Raw genomic sequence first — 15,989 nt, forward strand, 5'->3', positions numbered from 1 at the left:
AAATCGACGAAGAGGTGGTGTGTGTCGATTCTTCTTTCACGGGTCTTTTCCAAGATTTGGCGCATGGTGAATATCTGGTCGGTTGTTGATTTTCCAGGTCTGAAGCCACACTGATAAGGTCCAATCAGTTTCTTGACGGTGGGCTTTAATCTTTCACTCAATACGCTCGATAGAACCTTATATGCGATGTTGAGGAGACTAATCCCACGGTAGTTGGCGCAGATTGTGGGGTCTCCTTTTTTATGGATTGGGCATAGCACACTTAAATTTCAATCGTTGGGCATACTTTCGTTAGACCATATTTTACAAAGAAGCTGATGCATGCTCCTTATCAATTCATCGCCGCCGTGTTTGAATAGCTCGGCCGGCAATCCATCGGCCCCCGCCGCTTTGTTGTTCTTCAGGCGGGTAATTGCTATTCGAACTTCTTCATGGTCGGCAAATGGAACGTCTGCTCCACTGTCATCGATTGGGGAATCGGGTTCGCCGTCTCCAGGCGTTGTGCGTTCACTGCCATTCAGCAGGCTGGAGAAGTGTTCCTCCATAATTTAAGTATGCTCTGGGCATCGGCCACTAGATCACCTTTGGGGGTTCTACAAGAGTATGCTCCGGTCTTGAAACCTTCTGTAAGCCGCCGCATTTTTTCGTAGAATTTTCGAGCATTACCCCTGTCGGCCAGCTTATGAAGCTCTTCGTACTCACGCATTTCAGCCTCTTTTTTTTTCTGTCTGCAAATGCGTCTCGCTTCCCTTTTCAACTCTCGGTATCTATCCCATCCCGCACGTGTTGTGGTCGATCGTAACGTTGCGACACGGCACTCCTCGTCGTACCAGCTGTTCTTTTGCATTTTCCGAAAACCAATGGCTTCGGTTGCACCTGTACATAAGGAATTTGAAATACCGTCCCACAGTTCCCTTATACCGAGTTGTTGACGAGTGCTTTCAGAGAGCAGGAGTGCAGGCCGAGTAGAAAATCGTTCGGCTGTCTGTTGTGATTGCAGCTTCTCGACGTCCAACCTTCTTTGTGTTTGTTGTCGTGCGTTTTTTGCTGCACAGAGGCGGGTGCGAATCTTGGCTGCAACAAGATGGGGTTAAGAGTCGATGTTAGGACCTTTGGAGCGCACATCTAAAACACTGGAGACGTGTCTTCGGTCTGTCACAACATGATCGATCTGGTTGGTAGTTTTTCGATCCGGAGACAGCCAGGTAGCTTGATGAATCTTCTAGTACTACAGATAACCATATTTCGGGCCCCGGGGATGTCAATCAGCCTCAACCCATTTGGGGATGTTTCGTCGTGGAGGCTGAACTTACCGACCGTAGTGCCAAATATACCTTCTTTGCCCACCCTGGCGTTAAAGTCGCCGAGCACGATTTTGACATCGTGGCGGGGGCAGCTCTCATAAGCGCGATCCAAGCGCTCATAGAAGGCATCTTTGGTCACATCGTCCTTCTCTTCCGTCAGAGCGTGGGCGCAAATCAGCGATATGTTGAGGAACCTCGCTTTGATGCGGATTTTGGCTAGACGTGCATTCACCGGAGTGAATGATAGTACTAGGCGACGGAGTCTCTCTCCCACCACTAATCCAAGACCAAACTTGCGCTTGCCTTTATATGGCCAATGTAGTAAATATCACAAATACCTACTCGTCTCTGTCCTTGTCCCGTCCATCGCATTTCTTGGACGGCGGTGTTGTCAGCCTTTATTTTCGGAGGACATCAACCAGCTGGGCAGCGGCACTTTCCAAATTAAGGGTCCGGACATTTCAGGTGCATGCCCTCAAATCGTAGTCCCAATTTCGTTTGCCATGGTCGTCATCAAAAGGGGGGTCTCTCATCCGAGGCTGTCGTTTAGTTTTCATTGGGGGTGTTTTTTACGTGGCGGGTCCCAAACCCAGCGCACAACCCTATGTAGGGGATGTTTCACCTTCTTACATTAGCTCGCCTTCGAACGGATGTTCTTAGGCTACCCAGAGGATACTTGGTCAAAGACCGGAAGTAGTGAGCTGCTTGAGCCATGTGTAAAAGAATCGTTTCTGGCCACTCCCAAGTGAATGGTGATCAGAGAACTTTCCTTACTTGCGTGAACTGCTACACATGACTCCATCCTCCATCCAATACCAATTCTTGAAAATAAAGATTCCACCTATCTGCATAGCTACCTTCTTATCAATTTTGAGATTTCGCTTGTACAGACGAAGAGGCTCGTCTGGTCATTTTGATTACTTATATTACTGTGATCAAATTGAAAGATTTGTAGTTTATACTTCGCGTGCTTTTCGAATCGGTAATTTTTTTTTCTGTAAGTTGGTAGTACTGTTATTGACATCTATGCTAAATCCCACGTCAAAATATTTATTGGTATTGGAGATATGCGTCGTTTTGTGAGGCTCTAAAAGTGAATGCTTCGATTTTTCCTATGTCTTAATTTATTGAACGAAGAAGAGCAATAATGCACCATATTATACCGCATTGGTTATCAATGATTATTTCGCACACACACATTTTCAACTAATATCGTACCGCAACCACCACATTTGCCTGATTTACCTTTGTGTAACTTCTGGCTATTCAACAAATTCATATGAGGACACCGTTTTGAAACAATTGAGGATATAAAAGCTGAATCGAAGAAGGCTCTGATGGCCATCACGGCGGAGGATTTTTCCAAGTGCTATGATGACTGGAAATTTCGATGGCATAAATGTATTGCAGCCGGAGGGGATACTTTGAAGGAGATGAAATGGACAAAATTCTCCTTTTAATTTGATCACAGTAGTATGTACGTATTATATGTGACGCAAATAATCATTGAAAGAAAAGCATAATAAGTATTTTAAAATAATAAATCTAGAACCAACATGCAATTTAGTTTAAAAACTGTATTTCATCAGTGACCACCTACTTTTACATAAAAAGTCGTATTTAAGTGGTTTAATGGATTATGTCTAACATAGAAATTAGGTTCAGTAATTTTATTTTTAAACAACGGAGCGTTGATAAAATATTTTGATTCCTTATGGCTTATTATTTAGTTTCAGTGACAATTACTTTTAATAAATATTGAGAGGAAGGTCTTATTATAATTGTGTATATTCACATCTTAATATATATAAATAATAAACCCCCATATAATTAATCATACATAATTGTTAAAAAAATCAAATACTTTAATATTTTAAGTTATCTACATTAACCAAAACTTTTCAATATTGTATAGGTGTATAAAACGACCTATCCAATATACTCGTCGTACACAATTCCAAAACGGGTATACACTGGAGCACGTATTTATACTTCACCTGTTCGAGTTGTAACTTCCCCAGCTCGCGTAGTGACACGCGTTATACACTCACCATCTCCCATACGTGTTCTTCGCACAACTACACGGGTTATTTCCTCACCGGAACGTACAATGTCATACACCTACAAAACACCGAAGATATATAACTCATCATATTTACCAGCAACCACTTATAGCTCGTATTTACCCTCTACTTATGTATACTCCACTCCATCCTATTACTACTCGCCCATATCTCGTGTGTTCACCCGCTCCCTGAGCCCTCCAATCAGGATAACAACTTCTCCAGTGCGTTCTTCAACATCCTATTTGAAGAGAACATTACCAGGATACGGCGCTCGTGCTCTTACCAATTACCTCAACACTGAACCCTTTGCCGTGAGTGTTCAACTTTTAAAATATTGCCTATTTTAACAGTATTATTGTTTATAAGAGGTGAATTCAGATTAAACCACGAACTGGTTATCTCCTTTTTACTTGCAAAAATAACCCCTCTTATATGATTAATATGTTGGTAGACATTTGCAACCCAATTGTTACAAAGTTTTACTAAAATTCTAATTAACACGCGGCATGTCCATGTATGAATCTATTTGTATTACAATATTTTAAAAAATTGATTCGCAGGCTTTTCAGGAAGAAACGAACCGTATTCGCCACAGAGCGCAGTCGTTGATTCGTGATATCCACTCTCCAATAGTTCGCAGATCTCGTAGTTGCACACCATTTCCTGTAACTGGGTAAGTGTGATATAGTTCAAAAACGTTTGTTCTTACAGTATTTGTCTTTTCTCATAGATATACTTACGAGCCAACATCTAAGCTTGCTCTTGATGCGTATGTCGAAAGAATAACTAATCCTGTACGTCATGTAGCCAAAGAAGTTCATAGAATCTCTCACTATCCTGAGCCAGCTAAAAAATATGTTGGTATGTATAACATATGCTTAGGTTGATATAAATAGTCTGTGCATATTACTTTAAATTTAATATTTTCGTGGGCTTAATCTCGAGACCAGTGCTTTCTGTGTATTTGTTTAAGGTACTTTTGTTAAAATTATCGAGTAATTTTCATATTAGCTGCCTGCGCCAAGTATTGGAGAGCAGTGAATCGAACAAAGCAAACGGGCAATACTTGTATAGCAAACATGTATTCGCGAACATGTCTTCTGACGAATGCCCATTTGAGTTGTAATTCATTCTTTTTACGAAAAATGTTTATTGTCATGTCAAAATACGTGTTAGGAACCTCTTAGTTTTGCTTTCTATAAACAATTATAATTGATTATAAATCTTAAGTTTTAAAAATAAAAAAGTTTGTATTTAAATTTTTGACAAATCTTTGTCATTTGAACCATTTACAATGGTAAAATTTGTCTAAATATGAAAACTAAAACTTGGTAGCATTGAAGGTATCGTATACGAATTTATCTTGATACCTTTTTGAGAATACAGCTATATTTGTAATCAAAAAACAAGTAAGGAAGGGCTAAGTTCGGGTGTCACCGAACATTTTATACTCTCGCATGATAAAGTGATAATCGAGATTTCATTATACGTCATTTAGATATTTTTCATATACCGTATTTGTGTAAAGTTTTATTCCGCTAACATCATTGGTTCCTAATGTACATATATATTATACAGAAAAGGCATCAAATGGAATTCAAAATAGCGTTATATTGGAAGAAGGCGTGGTTGTGAACCGATTTCACCCAAATTTCGTACATGTCATCAGGGTGTTAAGAAAATATTATATACCGAATTTCATTGAAATCGGTATAGTAGTTCCTGAGATATGGTTTTTGGTCTATAAGTGGGCGAGGCCACGCCCATTTTCAATTTTTAAAAAAAGCCTGAGTGCAGCTTCTTTCTGCAATTTCTTCCGTAAAATTTAGTGTTTCTGACGTTGTTTGTTAGTCGGTTAACGCACTTTTAGTGATTTTCAACATAACCTTTGTATGGGAGGTGGGCGTGGTTATTATCCGATTTCTTCCATTTTTGAACTGTATATGGAAATGCCTGAAGGAAACGACTCTGTAGAGTTTGGTTGACATAGCTATAGTAGTTTCCGAGATATGTACAAAAAACTTTGTAGGGGGCGGGGCCACGCCGACTTTTCCAAAAAAATTTCGTCCAAATATGCCCCTCCCTAATGCGATCCTTTGTGCCAAATTTCACTTTAATATCTTTATTTATGGCTTAGTTATGACACTTTATAGGTTTTCGGTTTCCGCCATTTTGTGGGCGTGGCAGTGGGCCGATTTTGCCCATCTTCGAACTTAACCTTCTTATGGAGCCAAGGAATACGTGTACGAAGTTTCATCATGATATCTCAATTTTTACTCAAGTTACAGCTTGCACGGACGGACGGACGGACAGACGGACGGACGGACAGACAGACATCCGGATTTCGACTATACTCGTCACCCTGATCACTTTGGTATATATAACCCTATATCTGACTCTTTTAGTTTTAGGACTTACAAAAACCGTTATGTGAACAAAACTATAATACTCTCCTTAGCAACATTGTTGCGAGAGTATAACAAAGTACTTGATGTCTAGCTTAATAAAAGACATACATAAGATCTGTTAGAAAGTTACAGTAAAAGAAATGTTTAAGCAGCATAGGAAATGACGACGTGCACTAAGATACATAGAAATCGTGGACGGTGCACAGTGCCATAACTTTAGAAGAATGTCGAACAAGATATAATGAGTTTTTACGTGGAGTAATTTATTTGTTTCATATACATATGAACATAGATTGGAAACTCATTGTGAAAAACCGGTTTTTGTATATTCAGTGCAACAAACTGTTACCATACATAAGGGTTAAAATTCAATTAAAACAATTAAAAACATTGTCAATAAGAATATAAAGCAATAAATATGAATTATGGGACAAAACGGACTTCGGATTCCAGCTTACCCCAAAAATATATAATAAATCACGTTTGGTGAAAGAACCCCTCAATGAATTTTTTTTTGAACTGTGGTATCACATGCTCCCAGAAATTACGATGTCGGCAAATTCTCAGAAATCGGTAGAGGCCACCAGTGGAAGTAAATGATAGAGTGAAACGTACATATACGCCAAAGTGATTTTCTCAAACAGAACTCAGAACAGAACTGATTGCATCGCCATATGACGTCAGATAACTGCTGCTCTTTAAAAAGAGATTGATAACAGGCAAACTATGCTTATAAAAGTAATTTTATTGAAATATATATTACATACGTTTTCGACATTATGTTTATTTATATGTGTCCCAAATTTTTAAAACAAAACTGGCATTATAAATATTTATTGTCTCATATTTCTGATTTTTGTAATGCAAAGTGGAAACAAAGATTTAAAACATAATAAATCTTAAATAATCTTTAAATATAATATAATATATAAAATAATTTATTTAGGGCCACAAAAGTACTGTAGACTCGTGTAGTCTAAACCCACCCTTCGACTTCAGTTTTCAGTTTCATTATAGCATTATACTACTATAGTACGCGTAACAATAGAACAAATCGATTTTTGTTCACCTAGCGGTTGTTGACATTACTAATTAAGGTATACAGGGTTTGTCCGTATAGTAATAGTACTGATTTTTTTCCGCCACGACTGTACTTCGGAGCGTGTGCGAGTTAATTTTTACATGAAGTAAAAAGGAGTCAAAAAAATATATTTTTGAGCTGTACCGAATTGTGTACTCTTTATTATTTATTTCACTCATGTTCCATTTTATTTCGTGTTTCATTCATGCCACTGTAAATTTCCGAAAATGTTGTTACGTTATTTTGCATTTCAGGTGACGATATGTAACATACGTTTTCGACATTATGTTTATTTATATGTGTCCCAAATTTTTAAAACAAAACTGGTATTATAAATATTTATTGTCTCATATTTCTGATTTTTGTAATGCAAAGTGGAAACAAAGATTTAAAACATAATAAATCTTAAATAATCTTTAAATATAATATAATATATAAAATAATTTATTTAGGGCCACAAAAGTACTGTAGACTCGTGTAGTCTAAACCCAACCTTTGACTTCAGTTTTCAGTTTCATTATAGCATTATACTACTATAGTACGCGTAACAATAGAACAAATCGATTTTTGTTCACCTAGCGGTTGTTGACATTACTAATTAAGGTATACAGGGTTTGTCCGTATAGTAATAGTACTGATTTTTTTCCGCCACGACTGTACTTCGGAGCGTGTGCGAGTTAATTTTTACATGAAGTAAAAAGGAGTCAAAAAAATATATTTTTGAGCTGTACCGAATTGTGTACTCTTTATTAATACTCTTAAGACTAACTTATTATATGTTCTTACTTCTATTTATATTAACTAGTATGTTTACTTATTACTGTTTTGTTTAGATACAGATGTGTATTATATTATTTGTTTAAGTTGGTTTACATATGTATATATTGTTTGCCTGGATGCATTTCCTTTGTCCTAAGATAAGGTTGTTGTGGTATTCAAATTCAAGGTTGTTTTGATATTTGTTTGTTTAGGATTGTTTGTTGCAGGGATAGTGCATTTCTATTATTCCAATTCAAATTTGTTTTGATGCATCTTCTTTAATGTTATTTTGATACAGTCTGTTTATTCCATGAGGAATACGTTCCTTAACTCGCGCATTGACTGGATTCGGTAGAGGAAGAGAGAGTCAGGACAAACATTGTCGCGCGACGTGTTTCTGTGAGTGGTGCAAGCCGAAAATGCAACGTTCGTTAGAACGGGGGTACGCGATTAAATTATGTGTGAAACGCGATAAATCTGTGACTGAGACATTTGATAAAATCAAGCAGGCTTACCCAGATATTACTTTAGCAAGAAGTGGTATATTTCGGTGGCACCAGGCCTTTTTGGAAGACTTGGAAGAAGTCGCTGATGAATATTGGAAGAGTGAGAAAATCCAAAATGAAAACGAAACTCTTTGTCTTTTTTAATTTGTTTCTCCTGGACAAACCGTCAACGCCTAATTTTGCGTGGAAGTCCTTAAGATACTCAAATGAAGGCTCAATCTGGTCACCTGGTCCGCCAAGACATCGCAGCCGATTAGAATTTGCACCACGACAACGCCACGGCTCACACCGACTTTCTTGTGAACAGCTACCTAACAAAGGTCGGCATCCCAACGCTTCCGCAGCTGCCCTACAGTCCAGATGTGAGATCAGACCACTGCCTTTTTCATTTTGCAATACACAAATCAAGCACCAATGAAAAAAAAAATTAAAATTTAAATTATGTAAGTGCCATTCCTGGTCTAAAAATTATCAAAATGAGATCATATATTTTCGAGCTCCCATATACCAAATATGTGGACCCCACTACGTGACTCTGCCCAGAAATTTCGATCAATCTAGGAACTATGTTGTTAAAATTCAGAGAACTTTTGTCTGATAATAATGTGGCCTTGTGTTAACAATGGATATATTGGTCAATACGGGAAATATTATCTTTTCGTATTTCTGATCAAATTTCAACTTATTTTTTTATGTTTATAATGAACTCTAATGAACCAAATATATACCATTTTGTTCGACTAGCTTTTGCCATTTTTTCGCTAAAGACATTATTCCACCAGTGTAAAACTTCCAAGGTTTCTCAGCGAAAAACTGCATTGAACTCCCAGCTTTTGCCGAGTCATCAAAGATGTGTGTGGTCTAGCGTTGCTCTGATGGAACACGAAGCCTTTTTTTTATCAGTTCTGGCCGTTTTTTTTTCGATTGCTTACTTCAATCTCATCAGTTGTTGACAGTAAAATGTAGAATCAATCGTTCGATCAAGCTGGAGCAGCTCATAGTGAATTATTCTTTACCAATCCCACCAAACACTCAGCATAACCTTTCGAGGCGTCAATCCTGGCTTTGCGACCATTTGTTGAGCTTCACCACGCTTTGACCATGATCTTTTTCGCACATTATTGTATATTGGATTCACTTTTCGTGAATCCATTCGCTTTAGAAACGGTTTAATTTAGTAATTTCTTTTTAACAAAGAATCGCAGATGTTAATTCGGTTCATTAAAATTTTCACAGACAATACATGTGGTACCCAAACATCGAGCTTCTGTTTGTAGCCAGCCTTTTTTAAATGGTTCAGAATTATTTAATGGTGAATGTTGAGCTCCTTAGCGATGTCATGGCTTTTTATATGACGCTCCTGGTCAATCTTTTCCATAATTTCATCGATTTTTTCAACTATAGGTCGACCAGAGCAAGGTGCATCTTTCACATAGAAATTTCCAACAAGAAAATCATTGTTGTGCTACACGAACTGAAACAGCATTGTCTCCGGAAACTTCACAAATTTCAATGGTGGCATGCATGACATTCCTTCCTTTAAACTGGAGATATGCGACTGCAACGACATCTATTGACAAAATACGAAAAGACTTTTTTGACTACCCAATAGTAGTAGTCTCAAAATTTAGAAGATGCTTCGTTTTTCAACACCTGAAATTATTTCTCTGCCTCAGAATTTTGCAAATTGTGAGAGGATAAAATGTTCGGTTACACCGAAACTTATCATTTACAAACAATTTTCAATTGCATTTTTCTGCAATTCTTGTGTATACTTACACATGCAAATGAAATAAATGTTACCTCATAAAAATTATAAAACAAACCGAGATATCGACAGAGCATGCCCAACACATTCGCAAAATGGTAAAGTTGACGTTGGGCATATCGTCATTGAATGATAGGATAGAGCTAACAGTATATTGGGATAGAACTTTCTAATTTACCAGCTGACATAATTATTTTGAAAAACATATTCGCACATTTGATACTCTATAATCGCTAAAAATATCTTCAAAATTTACCCAATATTATCACTAAGATACTCTACTCATATTTAAATATAAAGGCAAAAGTCATCTCGCTTCAGTGAGGATTTGCGGTGATAAAGCATATAATATTAGAAGGCCAATGTACGATTCAGACAAGGTCCGCACTGATATAAATCTTCTATCATGGTATTTAAGAAATCCTCATGGAAAAGGTGACAAAAAACATAAGGAGAATTATTCCGAGAAAGCAGGTAAGTACGCCAGCAGAAATATAATTTAGGCATCATCGATGTGCCCACCATCTACTAATATAACACTACACTATTGGTTTGGAAGTTCTACGAAAATTAGTCATGGTCACAATTGCTATTTCTTCTCACAAAAGACATTGTGAGTTTCATTATATTAATTTACTTTACCATGTATAAATAAAGTTAGTGCAAACATTTTCCTTGCAACATCGTGATTTGCTGGTATTGCAATTTCGTATTGAATTTTCTCCTTTATACTCTTGCTACATGTCGCAACAGAGTGTCATTCACCTAACGGTTGTATGTATCATCTAAAAGCAATGGCGATATATGTATATAGGGTTATATATATATAAATGATCAGGATCATGAAGCGAGTTGAAACCTGGGTGACTGTATATCCATCCGTCCGTCGTGCAAGCTGCAACGTGAGTAAAAATTGAGATATCTTAATGAAACTTGGTATGCTCGTTCCTTGGCAAAAAGAAACACGGACATAGATGGGCGTAATCGGCATACTGCAATATTACAAAACTGAATAAGTGGGTGTGGCTCCGCCTTCTAATTAGTTTAATGTCCATATCTTTTAAACTGCTGAAGCTACATCAACCAAAATATCCGAAATATATCTGTATGTGTATCCTTTCCTGATAGCAGTATGCCTGTGTGTTACAAAAGGGGTGAACCGGGTCAATAATTTCCTTAGTCCCTATATATCTGTATTACAAAGGTTTTCGAACTTCCTGCCAATATGTGAGTTATCTTAATAAAATTGAGAGAGCGTGTTTTTCTTAAAACGGCGAATCTTTGTGCTTAAATATAATGTATAACTAACAAGCCTTACGTAACTGAAGGTACTTCCCTGAGTTTAATCCTTGCAAGTTCCAAAGGTATGAAATGTTCGGTCATACACGAACTTAGCTCCTCCTTAATTGTTGTATCTTATAATATTTCATTATTAACAGTAGAGTACATTCGTACAGAATTAAATTCATCATCTGAGTTTAAAATTCGTTGTTTATCATTATTTATTTGTACTAAAAACATTAAATAAAAATTAGAAAATTATCTAAACGATAGATGTACTGAGAGGCGACCAACAATATAAAATGTGCTTGAGTGAGAGTTAACACCCTGACACAAGGACTTAAGTAATTTCAAATTATACCAGTTTTCTAAGTTGTCAAGCTAAGGGGCAAAACTGCATTTCTTCTTCTTTACTGGCGTACAAACCGATTACGCGGTTATAGCCGAGTTAACAACAGCGCGCCAGTCATTTCTTCTTTTCGCAATGTGGCGCCAATTGGAGATTCCAAGCGAAGCCAGGTCCTTCTCCACTGGTCTTTCCAATGGAGTGGAGGTCTTCCTCTTCTCGCAACGTCGACTTATCAGTTGTTGTCATCGTCCATGAATCTGCACCATATAGCAGGACGAGAAAAATGAGTGACTTATAGAGTTTGGTTTTTGTTCGTCAAGAGGATTTTACTTCTCAATTGCCTACTCAGTCCGAAGTAAGAGTGGCAAGAGTTATTCTGCGTTGAACTTCCAGACTGTCATTGCTGGTGGTGTTTATACTGGTTCCAAGATAGACGAAATTATCTACGACTTCGAAGTTACGGGTTTGGTGTCAAAAAAGTCTTGCGGTATTTTCGCTAGTTGGCGCTGAAAGCGCGTAGTTCTAGTTTTATTCGTCGCATTGGGCCATGCTATACCTTTTTGGAAAGCTCATTTCACGCGCTAACACGTGTTTGATTGATTGTCGTTTCTTTTAAGTCGTTCGTGAGTTATAGCGTCGCAAACATGAAACACAATGTAAAGAGAAAATACGGCATATTTTACAGGAAAAGGATAAAATTTGTGCAGTTTATGGACCCGATACAGTTTCCATTTCCACCGCACAACGATGGTTTCAACGTTTTCGTTCTGGTGTAGAGGTGGTCGAAGATGCGCCACGCTCCGGAAGGCCTGTCGTCGAAAATTGCTGAACTGGTCGAAAGAGACCGGCATAGTAGCAGCCGTAGTATCGGTCAAGAGCTGGGCATGAGTCATCAAAAATTCATTTCAATTTCAATAAAAACAAAAAAATCAATAAAAATACCGCAAGACTTTTTGACAACCCATTATGTTACAAGGTGCGTTCCAAAGTAAACAGGACTTCAAAAAAACTGAACAAATGGTTTTTTCGGCAAAATCAATTTATTTTATTCAAAATAGTCTCCTTCTGCTTCAATACAGCTTTTTGCCGTTGGCCGATATAGCCGGCTTCTGAATGGCCTCTACGTCTGCATAACGCTTTCCGTTTATTGGCAAATGCATTTTTCCGAAAGGGAAGCAGTCGCACGGTGCCATATCAGGTGAATACGGAGAGTGGTGAATGCTTAGACTGTGATTTTTGGTCAAATAATCGGTCACAAGCGTCGATCGATGAAATTTTCGTCTTCGCGATATTCGGGCCGAACACGACGAATACGGCGCACCAAACGCTTCAAAATTCTTAGGTAGAATACCGCATTAACGTTTTGGCGAGGTGGAACAGATTCGTTGTTGACTTCATGTCTTCACTTTTAAACTTCTCCAAGTGCGATTTTTTGGGTTTTGGCTCGTCCGGTGATTTCCATTCAGCACTCTGACATTTTGTTTCGTGATCATATTGGAAACACTACGTTTCGTCAACAGTCACAATATTCTAAAGGAAGTTTTTTTCTTTTTTGACCTCTTTAATGATGTCCTTCGATTCTTGGATTCTGAGCAGTTTTTGGTCGTCAGTCAATATGTGCGGAGCAAATCGTGTACACACCTTTCGTAAGCCCAAGTGTTCGGTCAAAATGCGATAAATCGATGTTTTGGAGATGTTCAATTCCATTTCTTTGAATTTCAATGATGATTTCGGCTGATTTTTGATGAATTCACGCACAGTTCCGATGGAATTTCCGGTGATCACGGATTTTGATTGGCTAGATGTAGATCGTCATTTATGTCCTCACGACCACTTTGAAAACGTTGAAACCACTCGTGCACTCCGCTACGGGAAAGGCAATCATCGTCATTAACTTGGTTTATCAATTGAAACGTTTCGGTAAAAGTTTAACCAATTTAAAAACAAAATTTAATGTTGGCTCTTTGTTTGAAGCTCATTTTCGCACCGATAACATCAACATACTGACACCTAAAACGCAATAACATCACTTCCAATCAATGAAATAACATGAAATTCTTACTGGACAATCGATAAAATAACAGATTGTAACGCACAAGTCGATATATTGATAGCGCTTGATTTAAAAAGTTTACTTTGGAACGCACCTTGTACATACATTATATATTATCCACATCGCCCGCAGCTTGCAACCTGTTATATTTGAAATTGATATTTTAAGCTACTCAACCATACAAGTGTCTACAAGTATTTAAATTTGCATTTGCTGTTAATAATAATTTAGTGCTTTTGTAGTGCTCTTCCAGAAATTTGAGTTGTAATATTTTTGCCAATAATTTTGCTGTTTATTAAATGTTATTTGCAAATTACTGAGATGCTGATATATTTTAATTTCAGTGCCAGACATTGACATAGCTTTCCCTTTTAAATATTAAAAAATGATTCCCTTAATTAAGCTTTATGAGCTGAAATAGTGTATAGGTAAGGAAGTACCTTATGTTATATTTTCTATGCGTCTTACCAGTACTATGTGCAAGTTCTATTTATTGAAAAAAATACACAAAACTATGCTCACTTTTAACAAATTTTAATATATTACATATTTTGAAACCTCATTATTTTTGTAATTTTTCCTTACAATGATAGTTTTAAGGGTATTATTTGATTTTATTCAACCTTTTTTAGTTTTCAAAAATCGTATCATTGACTAAATGATGCTACATCTGTGACTAACTAAATACATACATACTACTATTATATTTTAGGGGAGTTTACTAACGTTATTTTGTTTTTTATGATTGATTGATTCTTTACAGTTGATGCTGTTGAAGTTGATGCCTAAATGATTTATGCCTGCTTTTGATATGGATTTGTAATTTAAGTACAATGTATATCTGATTCGTATATTCTTTATAAAAGCTTGTTTCTCAAACTACTCGTAACCAATATCGGTGCTAACAAAAATTTTAACCGGCCAATAACTTGCCATTTATGACTAGAAAAAATAAAAGTCACATATATACGTTTTAATAAAATTTACGCATCTTGTAAAAGTAATGATATCATTTACATATCCAAACTTCACTACTATAGTAAAGGATTTTCGAATATTTTTTAACAGGTTAATTTATTGATGTGAATATAAAAAAGATTTATTTTGTATTATTCGTAGAATATTTTGTTTGACATTAAAAAATTACAATAACTAAAATATGGTGATTGTTTTTATATGGATACATAAATAAAAGTATTTATACATGTATATTTATATGAATTTTATATATTCAACTAAATTTTTTTTATATATACGTTGAACTTGTTATTTATGGGGAGACAAAAAACGGTAAAATGATGTATGTATGTGGTAAATATTCCACGGGTTATTGTGAACATTTTTGCATTAGATAATATAGATCCTAAAACCGCTTTCGAACCAGGAATTTTTTAACTGAAGTTTAATTTTTACATGGATGCATTTCGAATTTCTATTAATTATTTATCCGAATCGGTCGTTTTTGGATGTTTCTTTTCGAGGTTTCCAAAAAACACAGAAATTTCAAATTTATTGATGAATGTTTATTATCATTCAAAAGAACATTCTTTGTCATTCATATATTGAATATCATCTCTTTCAAATGTTGGCCGCGGCTACATCTCAGATGGTCTATCCGTTGAGTCCAATTTTTGATGACTCGTTCGAGCATTTCGAATGGTCGTTTTGTTGAAACCAAATGTCGCCGGGATAACAAGCTTTAATTTCAAGCATCAAATATTCGGTTATCATGACGCGATAACGGTCGCCGAATCGCCGCCGAAACGACTCTCCACTGTCTTCGTGTGTACTCTCAGCTTTGGCTGCTATATTTTTTCACTGCATCCTGGTCGTAGTCTATTCAGTCGAATGCTGGGTCTCACGCTGGACACGACTCGCGCGAGTTAATTTATTTACTCGTTATGAATAAAATAAATATAATTTTAAGTCAGCCAATGAGATTGGTACTGACTGATCCTTTATTCGTTTAATAATTCACAGTATACACATGTACTTAAGTATTGAATATATTAAACTTAAACTGTACCTTTACAAGTGGTATACAGAACTTGTTACTCGGCAGTCGATAATGATAAAGTGACTTCGAGGCTATTGTTCCAGTTGCTTATATAGGCTATGCTTATCGCTGCTCATACTATTGAGATGCTAGTTGTTGTCTTAGATACACAGTTGTTTGATAAATTATATATAGTTTGAATATTACAAATATACTTAATCCTAGGACTACAAGTACTCCTATAGTTATGAACATATTCTTGATTGGGTGTTCTTCAAATGGTATTAAAATTTGTTAATTTTTTTAATGTTGTCAAATTGATATTCGTTTTCTGATTTCAATATTTCAAGAATGTGAATTCTTTCGTTTCCATTAGCTATAATATAATTTTTAATTTCTTGTTCCTGGTTGTGGAATA

At 36.5% G+C, this 15,989-nt stretch overlaps 1 protein-coding gene and 1 long non-coding RNA gene across 3 annotated transcripts in view; one reads left to right on the forward strand and one right to left on the reverse strand.

Moving 5' to 3' along the window:
• Nucleotides 1-14,678, forward strand: part of LOC120780109 (protein anoxia up-regulated-like) — a 50,064-nt gene extending 35,386 nt beyond the window's left edge. The window contains exons 3-7 of one of the 2 annotated variants that reach the window (XM_040112390.1): nucleotides 3,220-3,681; nucleotides 3,931-4,043; nucleotides 4,101-4,231; nucleotides 10,193-10,366; nucleotides 14,339-14,678. In XM_040112390.1, coding sequence (XP_039968324.1) covers nucleotides 3,220-3,681; nucleotides 3,931-4,043; nucleotides 4,101-4,231; nucleotides 10,193-10,366; nucleotides 14,339-14,364 — 906 coding nt within the window. In that variant the 3' untranslated portion in view covers nucleotides 14,365-14,678. The remainder of the gene's footprint in view (nucleotides 1-3,219; nucleotides 3,682-3,930; nucleotides 4,044-4,100; nucleotides 4,232-10,192; nucleotides 10,367-14,338) is intronic. The other variant, XM_040112392.1, reaches the window with a different exon arrangement.
• On the reverse strand, nucleotides 3,880-4,799 carry LOC120780111. The gene is made up of 3 exons (XR_005705815.1): nucleotides 4,281-4,799; nucleotides 4,111-4,216; nucleotides 3,880-4,039 (listed from the first exon to the last, which is right to left on the reverse strand). It is a non-coding gene; the product is annotated as an uncharacterized LOC120780111 (long non-coding RNA).
• Nucleotides 14,679-15,989: the final 1,311 nt, after the last annotated feature.

The sequence above is a fragment of the Bactrocera tryoni genome, unplaced genomic scaffold, assembly GCF_016617805.1.
Source record: "Bactrocera tryoni isolate S06 unplaced genomic scaffold, CSIRO_BtryS06_freeze2 scaffold_16, whole genome shotgun sequence".
Taxonomy (NCBI): Eukaryota; Metazoa; Arthropoda; class Insecta; order Diptera; family Tephritidae; genus Bactrocera; species Bactrocera tryoni.